This window comes from Paramisgurnus dabryanus, chromosome 15 (genome assembly GCF_030506205.2).
Source record: "Paramisgurnus dabryanus chromosome 15, PD_genome_1.1, whole genome shotgun sequence".
Lineage (NCBI taxonomy): Eukaryota > Metazoa > Chordata > Actinopteri > Cypriniformes > Cobitidae > Paramisgurnus > Paramisgurnus dabryanus.
Window position 1 is genome coordinate 35,765,831 of NC_133351.1, and position 11,818 is coordinate 35,777,648.

General features: G+C 38.6%; 1 protein-coding gene and 1 long non-coding RNA gene across 4 annotated transcripts in view; one reads left to right on the forward strand and one right to left on the reverse strand.

The window, feature by feature from the left end:
- mylka (myosin, light chain kinase a) overlaps positions 1-1,318 on the forward strand; it is a 133,832-nt gene extending 132,514 nt beyond the window's left edge. For all 3 annotated transcript variants that reach the window (XM_065293267.2, XM_065293268.2, XM_065293269.2), the window contains one exon: positions 476-1,318. In XM_065293267.2, the coding sequence (XP_065149339.1) occupies positions 476-717 (242 nt within the window). In that variant the 3' untranslated portion in view covers positions 718-1,318. The remainder of the gene's footprint in view (positions 1-475) is intronic.
- Positions 1,319-6,977: 5,659 nt separating this feature from the next.
- On the reverse strand, positions 6,978-11,818 carry LOC135782881 (uncharacterized). The gene is made up of 4 exons (XR_010545528.2): positions 11,727-11,818; positions 11,146-11,210; positions 10,920-11,018; positions 6,978-7,316 (listed from the first exon to the last, which is right to left on the reverse strand). It is a non-coding gene; the product is annotated as an uncharacterized lncRNA (long non-coding RNA).

Consider the following 11,818-nt stretch of genomic DNA (forward strand, 5'->3'; position numbering starts at 1 on the left):
GCAAATAACTTCTAAGGTTATTAAAATGTGCATCCAAAATTGCATACAGACTATATGCACTAGTGTACATCATCTTGTAGCATGAATAGTTTGGGAAGTGTGTTCACATTGAGAATTCCGAAAAAGAAGCACACTTTAAGTACTTGGATGATGCAGTTTTCGCAGTTTTATCTGATGCTGTGTAAGCAAAGTTCACATGCGGAGACGATTACACTTTAGTCTGATGGTGACTGAGATAATGTTGGACAAAACAGATAATGCTGACAAAAGTACAAAGACCAAATTGATTCTCTTTGACATGTATTGTTAAGTGTTTGAAAAAAGTGTTAACCTTTAACCCTCATAAAATGTATACACTAGTTGGCTGAGGACGTAGTGTATAGTAAATCATTTGGGACACAACTGAAGTCTTTTGGTATTTATATGTTTGCTTCCTACCTATGTATTTATTTAATTGTTTACTGACCCTGATCAGGTTACCCTGACCCCGAGGTGGTGTGGTATAAGGACGACCAGCCAATTAAAGAGACACGTCATTTTCAGATTGATTATGATGAAGATGGAAATTGCAGTCTGATAATTTCTGAGGTCAGTGGCGATGATGATGCAAAATACACCTGCAAGGCCATGAACACCGTTGGAGAGGCAACCTGCACAGCTGAACTCATTGTAGAGGTGATGGGAGGAGAAGAGGAGGAGGAGGAGGAAGAAGAATAAGTGGTACTTGGAAAAAAGATCTATGTTTGTTTTTCTCTTTTATCTGGTTATTCTCACTGTCTTTTGGATGATGAGAATTATAATGAGGATGATGAAGAACTCTTATCTTTTATTGCATATATTGTAATTTGTTATGTTTGTTTGTTTGTTCATTTGTTTTGTTTGAATACAACAAGGTCAGATGTCAAATCAGTTTATCACATGATCCTAATCTTACAGTATGCACATTTTCTTGGATACGTTATTTTACTTTACAACAAAGTTTTTCATCCAAACACAACTAAACTCACATGTGTGTTTGTGTGATCGTGTGAGACTGTTTAAAATAAGTCTTATTTAAACACTGTAAACCTAGATATGGTTGTGTGTTGTTGTTGTTTCAATGCATTATCCATGGTTTTGCCCCTGACACACAGTAATAACAGCACTTATCAGATCTTTGGATTTGTTTATTGTATTAGAAATGTCCATATAAAATTATTTCTTTAATATTTTTTTAAATACAGTATGTACCAGTTTGAAGAATTGCAGATTACATTGCAATGAGAACACTACATATGTTTTTATTCACTTTTAAAGAATACATTTTTATCACAAACTAGTTTTGTGTCTTGTCCTCTGTCACATTTCTTGTTGTGTTAAAGTTGAAATTATTAAGCACAATACACCAGCTACTTATAGACAGAGCTTGCGGGGGCCTGGCCCACATTGGCTAAAAGGGTTTTTATAAAATCTATTTTATATATAAATTCCACAACAAATATACACATTTATTTAAATTATTATACATTTTAAAACGTTTACGATACTTTGTATCGTACTTTACAAAATGTGGCACTCTGTAAAGTCACTTTTATACATCCGTCCAATCACGATCTTGCCTTTACTAATAAACAACATAAAAGGTAATATAGCTTGTCGATTACTTTACCACACACCTTGCTACCACAATATTAATGAGCAGGGCTGGACTGGTAATCTGGCATACCGGGCAAATTGGCCGACGCACTTGATGATTTTTTTTTATTGGCCAACGACCGGCCCATAAAGCAGGGACATCTGCCCATTGGTTCATTTTCCATACTGACACTGGGCTGGCCAATCATCTCTTAATACACACACACTCTGTTTCTTTTGTTAGATGCAGTCCATGGTTTGTCTGACCAACCATAACACTCGTACATTGGTCAACGCGGCCCGTTGCTTTCTTTCTTTGTTTCTGTTTTTACATATTTCATTAATGGCGCTAAAAGCAGTGGTTGCAACTGTATTTGGTAAAAAAACAATAGACACCATCACATAAATTCTATTGTTTTATTGGCAATTTTATTGGTTCTATTAGAATATGGCCCAAAACACAATGCAGTGTAGTTTTAATGGTAAAAGCTAATGGTTCCTATTGTTATTTTAATGGAAACCATTAGAATTTTCTGTTATGGTTTTATTGTTTTTTCAGCAGGGTGTGCGTCTGTCAAAATAAGGGAAGCAGAACTGCTTTCAAAACACTGTCGTTAGACATCCCCTTGATAAAACGCAGTCAAAAACACAGGTGATAGTATGGCAAGCTGTTTTTGCTTTTATTCATTGTGTTCTTGATATCAACAATTCAGGGCAATTCAATTTTCACTAGCTAAAAGTTTAATTCTTGATATCAACAATTCAATTATTGATATTAACAATTACATTTCCACTAGTAACAATGTTAATTCTTGATATCAACAATTCAATTCTTGATATCTACAATAAAGTTATTGATATATGTAATTGTATTTTCACTAGTGAAATGTCACCATAGGCTGCCATTCAAATTCAATTGTTGATATCAAGAATTAAATTTCCACTAGTAACAATGTTAATTTTTTATATCAATAATTCGATTGTCATTAGTTAAAAATTTAATTTTTGTTATCTGAAATTTTATTTCTGATATAAATATAATTTCAGATATCTAAAATGGCTTTCATACTAGTAACAATCCCATTCATGATATCAGAAATTAAAATTGTCACTAGTGACAATCAAATTATTGATATCAAGATGTAACGTCCATACCACCATGCCGCCAGAGGGAGCCCTCTCAGGAGTACTGACATGACGCCGCCCTCTGCTTCTCTGATAATTTCCTGTTTGATTACTTTATAAGCTAAACACTGGCTGCGTCCGAAACCGCATACTGTATAGTAGGTACTGAATAAGATGAAGTACCTACTTACTTGGCGTTAAAACAGTAGGTACTGTATAGTATGAATCCTGGTAGTATGAATGAGATTCGGACGTACTACATCCGCCATGTTGCTACATCACGTGACATACATCGTCATCACGTCATGTCATTCCAGCACGAAAACAGCCGCATGCCTCTTCTTCTTCGTTGGATAACTCCTCTGCTAGGGCATCATGGGATAGTGAACTGTCCATCGTATGCACACTGCAAAATCTAACCGGAAGTAGTAGGTCATCCGGGTACTTTTCGCATACTGTTTTTCGAATACTATGTATTCGGACATACTACTTGCCTCGCCTACTGCATTTCACGTACTATAGTATGAAGTAGGTGGTTTCGGACGCAGCGACTGACTCAGCTTAGACGCAAAGTGTTGCCAGTTTACCCTGCATACCGAGCATTTATTCTGAGAGTGTATTTGTCTGCCTGTTTATGACCATTGCCTGTTTACCTGTTTACTGTTTCTGGATTACCCTTATAACCTGTTACCCTTATAAGCATCTCCGTTATTTAAAGTGGGGCAAGGCCATTAAGAGCTTTAAAAACAAACATTAAAATCTTAAAATCAACTCTAAAAGAAACTGAAAGCCAGTGGAGCGAATAAAGAATTGGAGTTATGTGCTCCCATTTGCGTGTGTTGGTTAAAAGACATGCCGCAGCATTCTGCACCAGAATGTCAAGAATTAACATCGTTACTAGTGAAAATTGAATTGTTGATATCAAGAACACAAGGAATAAAAATAAAAACGGCTTGCCATTGGCTGTTTGCAAAATGACAATAATGCAATTAAATAGACCCTTTTACTGTGTGTACACAATGATGACGTGGCAACGTATGATCACGCAGTTTGGCAACGGAAGTATTGCAAGAATCAGCAGTGAAGCACACAGACAGAGTAAGTTTTTTTAAAAAGTTGACTTATCGACATTTTCAACACAGCTACCAGATCCGTCTACTGAGTGGATAGTTAGCAGATGGCCAAAAATAAAGTTGCCAGATACATATATACGTATATATTTGTGCAACCAAACGCAACAACCAGACATTTTGATGCTGGGAAAACATTTTAATAAACTTTCCGAGTTACTAACAGGTTAGAACCACTTGGGAATAACACCATTTCCGTTGACAAAATGCGCGCGCATGCTATTTTATATCACGTGGGCTGTTAAGGGTCTATACCAGGGCTGCGTTCAGCCCCGACAAAACGTTGCACAACGTTTATTAAACAGAAACGTGATGCATTGAACACCCTGTTGTGATGACGCAAGAGTTGCAACTACGGTAGCTGAGAGGCCATTCTTTGTGTTCTTTTTTAAATGTTTCTGAAGCCTGATGAAATCGTTATAAATGTGTGTTTAATACTGTAAAATACCCTCGATGTTACAGTCACTGACCTTGCCGTCTAGAATGAAAGACAACATTCCAACTTGAACCCATTGAGAGAGCTGTCTCTTTACTGTCGCGTGGTTTTATACATCTTGCCGCTGATTGGGCTGACATTTCTGACACACCCACCAAACAAGAGAAAACGCTTCTAAAACCTGTTGCATTCCGTTGCACATCGTTTCAAGGAAACATGTCGTTCAACCCGGAAACCGTAGCAAAACGTTGTGCACCGGTGTGAGATTGAACGTGCCCCAGGGGTGTCCAATACGTCGATCGCAAAGGCAATGGCGGTAGATCGCACATAGGTTAACTGTTGCTCCACGCGCGAACTTGGCACTATTAGAGTAATTGTGAAACACGCAAGTCTTTTTGAGGTGCTGCACCTTTCTTCTCAAATGTGTTTTTATAAATCTTATGCCAGGCCGCTGCAGCTCAGTCGTCCAACTTCCAAACTTCACTAGGATGCGCATTCTTGCCTTCACGCAGTAGGTGATCCACGCGCACGTGAGCGAGCAAACGAGAGGCATTAAAGTTAAGAAAATAATAATAAGAGAAAATCATTCGCTGCATCCCGACTGAGAAAACTTCTCTAACTTTGCAAATTAAGACATATCCGAAATTTCTTTTTTTTTAATCCCTTGCTCTGAGCTCTGCTATTTGAAGTAAGTGTAAAGTTTATTATGGTGTTTTTTATTTCCCGATCGACTTTTAAGAAAGTTACTGCATTGGATATTTTGATTCATTAACAGACAGTAAATCAGATGTAATAAAGGTGTAAAATTCACACAGACATTACTTTTACATCTACCCAGCAAGCAATTTTGCGGCTAATAGACGTCTAGTAGCCGTCTAAACACCCCCCTGACGTCTAGGCTAAAACAAGGCTAATTTTGGGCTGTCAGTGAAAATCTAGTAGACGTCTATCATAGCCCAAGAAATAGACTAGTCATCAAATAGACGGCTATTAAACGTCTACATATATACGTCTAATAGACGGTGAATGTGGGTCTAGGCTAAAACAAGGCTAATTTTGGGCTGTGTGGGATTTTTATGTTGTTTTATTAATCAGTATGTTATATTATAATCCATATGTGCCATAATGCTTTCTGTGCTGAGATATGTGAGTAAATGTCTGTGTGTAAAGTTGAAAGGCTGTTTCAGTTGGGGGTAGGAACAAAGCCCTGAAGAGAAAACACGCAGAACAGATGGTTTCAATAAACAAGTTGTTTGCTTTATAACTATGTTATATTTAGAGAAAGTGAAAATTAGTATGTTTAACTAATGAATGCATTTAACCAATTCATGAACAATGGAGTACTGTTGTGTTGTTGAATAATTATGTTTTACATATTTACTGCCTACATTTCATGCTGATTGCTAAAAGTGTTAAAGTTACAAAGATGTCCAAATAAGGACTGTGGAAATTGATTTTGTTCCATTTTTATATTTCTTTAATTGATCATTTTATTCTATAAACATTGTGTGTTTTATATATGCACTGAGCTATTATGTAGAAATGAGGTGTTTATGTTTGAGAGTGGAAGGTTACCAGCTTTTGTGTGTGTGTTGCAAGGAGGAATTTAGGAATTTAGGAATTTACGCCTGGCATAGATCAAGATAAGAGAGAGGCCTGAGGGGGAAGGCAAACAGGCGACTATGTCATTAACTAATGCCTTAATGTTCACAGGATAAAATATGCAATGTATTTCTTACTTAATCAGTATTGATCATTGAATAATTGATGTAATAAATATAAGATGTTGTCTTTGATAAATTTGTATTAACCAATGAAATGAAGGTTGCATATAGAATAACATAATGGGGGGCAGGGCAGCTCAACCTTAAAGAACAGAATCTCCTGTGTGTCTGTGTGTGATTTCTTTTCTAACAGATGGTTTTTAATAATGATTAAAGTGTTTGCTTAGAAGTAGTATTGCAGTAAAAGATTTAATATGTGTTTATCTATCTAAAGAAGTTAATGTGTGCCTTATTCATATAACCAATTTTACAAATAATGAAATGATGTCATGATATTGAAATATGTTTTACATAATAATCACTTGCATCTTACAGCTTATGTTTTTTTATAAATGAATGTTTTATTAATGATTTGTTTTTAAGAAAGCATTATAACATGCTATTCAAAGTGGAGGAGTACTGGAGAGGAACTGCAGGGCTCCCAGGGATGAGAGGAGAACAGTTTGTTTTTTCTTTGTCTATGTGTGTCCATCTTTGCCTACAGGCTGAGATTGGGTGTGGTAAAGGAGTCAGATTCACGAGGGAGAGCAGCCTTTGTGGGTGGAGACTTTAAGAAGAAAGACGACGTCATATACTCTTTAAATAAATGTTTTCTCAAATGCTGTGCATTCGTTGCTTGCCGCTTGTGGCCTTGAAACGATCCAGCGCGCTGTTAAACTTTTTCATATCTGATCAATAAATATTTGAACTTAGATATTTGTATCTTTTGCCTTTCCTCTAAATTATGAACATGCAAATGGACGCCTTAAAGTCCAACAGCTGTCAGTGAAAATCTAGTAGACGTCTATCATAGCCCAAGAATAGACTAGCCGTTAAATAGACGGCTATTAAACGACTACACGTGTGTGTCTAATAAAGAACAAAAGAATGGCTAAAGAATTCTTTAATCCATTAAAAAAGGTTCTCATAAACATGCAATCATGCAATTTATTACAAAAAATATTGTTAATACAATAGAAATTCAGATAAGACAAAATGAAGAAAAACTACTTTTAACAAAAAGAATAAAAACAGTAACAAAATAAAAGCATATATAACAAAATACAATTTTAAAAATGAAATAACAACATCTAAACATTAACAAACTATCTTCAGTTCACGTCAACTTATTAATTGTACTAATTTCTATACCCCCCCCCCCGTGCTCCCCGGTGCCTGTTTGAAATGCCCCCATTGCATCCTTCACTTCCAGTTCTGTTGCTGCTGGGAAGTTGTTCAACACAGCATCTGCCAAATATGAAAAGAATGCATGAGACAAGTATTTCTGCTTTATGTTAAATGTGATAGTCATTCTCTTTTGAAAAAGTCATATATAAATATTGACAGGTCAACAACAGTAATCATACCGTTCTCATTACTAACAGAAGTGCATGTTTCTCTGCGTGTGTTTAATGACATTTTTGGAACTAGCAAAAGAGGCTTAAAGGCAGGGTATCTGGACCACATTCAACAAATCATTGAACCCTGACCGAATGCAATAATTGGACGTGGGAATGGGCCAGTTACCGGTTTGAAGGTATACCGAGATTTTCAGAGTCAAGGTTTTAAAAAACCACAAAAATTTTCTGTGATACCGTTTTCAATGTATGAACTGTGTTTACACAAAGTGAATTAAATCATGTAATTGAATTCATGTTTATGTCACCACCAGGGGCTGGCTATGTTAACTTAAAGCCACGCCCCTTTGCAACTCCCACCTCGAGGAGGTCCCCAAAGCCAACCCAATGACCAGACAAACACGGGAACAGGTAAGTAAAATTTAAAACAAGCTTTATTTGATTTAAATACTTAAAAGAACTGGGGAATTGGGGAAAGGGGAAATTAAAACTAATAGGCTTCTTCTCCTCCCTCCAGGGAGACTGCAGCCACGGGCAGACAGGGGCAAGGGCAACAGGGGGCCAACCACCATAAGCCGGGGGAAAAAGGGAAACGTCAGGCTCCGGCCTGGACCCTGCTAACCGTGGCGCCCTCCTTCTTCTTTCCTGGAGGCAGAAACAATTTCGGTGTGACTGGTAGGAGATTTTCCACTGTCTGTGAACCTTTCCTCGGTTCGGCAGGGGGTCCTCGCCCCGCGTGCCTTCACGTTCCCCGTCGTACGTCCACCCTCGTTCTTCTTGTTCCCCACAGGTGGTCACTGCGACACAGAAGCACTGTTAGCTTGGACTTTATGTATTCCTCACCGGCTCTGCTGTTTACAGCTCTCAGGGTAGGTAGCACGTTACACAGTCTGTTCTCCAATTGTTCACTCTCGTCTTCCTTTCTCTCCACAGGCGGCCACTAAGACACAAAGACACTGTTACTTGGACTTCGAGTATTTCTCACCGGCTCTGCTGCTTACAGCTCTCTGGGTAGGTATCACATTACACAGTCTGTTCTCCAATTGTTCACTCTCGTTTTCCTTTCTCTCCACAGGCGGCCGCTAGGACACAAAGACACTGTTACTGGACTTCGAGTATTTCTCACCGGCTCTGCTGTTTACAGCTTTCTGGGTAGGTATCACGTTCACAGTCTGTTCTTCAATTATTCACTCTCGTTCTTCTCTCTCTCCACAGGTGGCCGCTAGGACACAAAGACACTGTTACTGAGACTTCGAGTATTTCTCACCGGTTCTGCTGTTTACAGCTCTCTCTGGGTAGGTATGGTTTCCTCCGTAGGTCAGCAGAGGGGCGAAGGTCACACACCACCTCACCGGGTCGAGCGCTGCCCTATCTCCACTGCCCGTAGGGCGATCGAATCCCGGACAGGGGCGCCCCTTTGTAGAGACCGCGGGGGCGGCGGACCCTTTCGCCTCTGACTCTGCGACAAAGACAGACACAGGTAAGTTTACACCACGAATATTTCCAATATTTTACTCACAGTCACTGACAGCTCTTGGTCTGCGTTCCTTCGTACTCCGAAACAGCACACTACGTATGGTAACAGTAATTTCTGAGGTCGTTAGCCTCTCCGTCCTCTGCCCAGTAGAAGAAATGGATGATGCGGGGCTTCGTCTAACGGGACACACAGCAACCCACAGCAAATACACAGCACCACTCCAACGTGAAAAATTTATTAATTGCAAGTCTCACTCACCACACTATAAATGCAACACAACAAGGGAAGCACCCGGTGTCCTCCACTGCGCTTGGGCTGAGATAGGGGCGATGGAAAATACGACCAAAATAAAGTCTCGTTGCTGTGGCTGTTTGGATTTACACTTCTAACGGCTCGCCCACCACACTATTGTAGGGGTAGGGCCGCCCTCCTTCTCCTGGAGGTTTCCAACGGTTACACAGGTTAATTTCTGCAAGTTACTCCACACCAAAAGGGTATACTCACAGCGGATAGCCTTTGTTTACGTTGTACAACAAGGTCAATTTTCTTCCTGCTTTACTCCTTCAAAAGTACTGGTTAGACCAAGGTTCCTTTTTACCCATAGGATTTTCCGTTTACTCCAGCAGGTCCACCGTAAACTACAACAAGAGAGGGAGAGAGAGAGACATACAGACAGCCACCACGTCTAACAATGAGCACAGCTCCGTTCCTCAGCACACACTACGACCCTCAACTGTGATCTAACTGTGCTTTTTATACTCCTCTCTGTACTCCAGTTGTCCAATTGCCCGGCGATCTCTTTAACTAGGCACAGCTGTGCCCAATCGGCTGATTACAGCCTTCGCGAAGCTGCCGGATGTCCGGTGTTTCTGTTCTCCGGTCTGGACGGAAACATCCGGGCGGAACCAAACTTCCTCAACTTTTGGTTCCGCCCTGAAAGATCGTCACCCCGTGACATCTACATTTACAATTGAAAGAATATTATCATTTAAAGGCTTTATTTTTACCTGGCATAAACGTTGTTTGTTGCTTAAAAATAAAATGTATTGTGTCCAGTTGAAAAGTTGATGTTTTAATATGCAGACATTTGAAAATAACACATTTTAGTGTCACAATGGCAATACCACAACACCGTGGTATTTTTGCTTACGGTTATCATACTGCCAGAATCTCATTCCGGCCCATAATTGGACGCATTAAATTTTTGCCCCTCTTCTGTGAACGTGTTTTGCATGCCACTTAACAACCTGTTCACACTCTGTAAAAATAGGGAGAATCAAATAAACCTTCCTGCTGAATTGACACAGGAGCTACAAAACGAAAGACATTTTGAAACAACAAAAAAACATCTGGATGAGCAAAGAGCAAAAACCCAAATTAATATTGGTAAGTTCACTGCATTTCTGCAAGATGGAAACAGCTACAGGTCTGAAAGGGTCGTTGCAGTGTTTCTTTTGGAAAGGTAGGTATGCAGTGTGATTCTATTTTGATGGATTCAGATTGTATTTTAATGAAACTTGTTGCTTATGTAGTTTGTGTTCCTTTACGAATTAGTGTAATGATATTTATCTTTTTAAATTTCTAAACGTGCTGTATTTATTTCGGATTAAAAACAGTTGTTTATGTTGGTTATTTTGGTAATGTTATTCACTTTGTCAGTCTTACTGGTTAATGAGATAGGAGTGTGCTTCTGGTTGGTGCGTGTAGGCTAAAGTTAGTATTTTTCAAAATCAAATACCCTGCCCTTTAAGATGCCAAGCATAAAATATTCACAATACAATCTTATTGACATAAAACCTGTCAAATGTCTAAAAATAAAACATCTGAACAATATTGTATGGATGAGTAAACTGTTGTATCGGCAAAGAGTAATTTAATCTGGGGCTTTTAATATTTAGAAAATATTAAGGCAGTACCGGACTGTCGTCAATTACTCCTCACATAACCTAATGTCATATTAAAAGTACTATTTTGTGAAACACCATTCAGCCTAAAACTACATACAAACACACTTACCTTTAATAACTGAGAAGTGATGTTTTTTCAAATGCTTGCTTCTGCAGTGGACCACCACCATTCATGTTGAACTTTGAAAGTAATGAATTTTAGTGAACTCTAAAATAGAAAAGACAATGTCGTTAACAGTTGCAGACTGAAATATTTTCTGATTTTTTTGTGACCACATGAAAGACTGTGTTGACACCACAATGTCTGATTAATATTGCATGTTTAGAGAATTTACCTGTCCAGCATTCTTCCGGCACGGTCTCTCAAGTTTCTCCCTCCAGTTTCGCACAGCTTTGACACCTGAATAGCACATGCCTATGTCAGTAATTGTTAATTGTACAGTATTGTATGCTTCAGTGTACAAGTGTTTACCAACCTTAAAGGTTAATGCCCACTGACCTGCAAGTTTTCCCTCACTAACACAATAAAACTCTTTTTTCCAACAGACTGAAGGCCTGTAAGTTAAATCCATATGGAAAAATAGCTTTCCCCCACAATCTATCTCTGCATGCATAATTGTAAAGCACAACACTGCCTACATTACTGTAAGCAACACAGTAATAACTTAGCTTAGTTACTGCTGTTACTAAAAAGCAGCCTACAAATCACTCATGTTGATCTTCAGTGTAACGTTACATAAACTCATTTACCTCCACTATTTTATTACATTGCAGGTTGTACTGTTTAGGTTTTATAAAACATGGGTTACTTAATACGTTATACTGTTAAGTTACCCGCAAGAATGTCGCGATTCCAACAACAAATAAAGTAAATCAATTTTAAACACATGTAAAATAAAATAATAAAAACACTTACAAGACCAAACGAGTGTGGTAGATTGCTTTCCTCGTGGCTGCTTGCTGATGTTGTTGCCTTTCAAACAGCGGAAATCTTTCTCGTGAGATTTG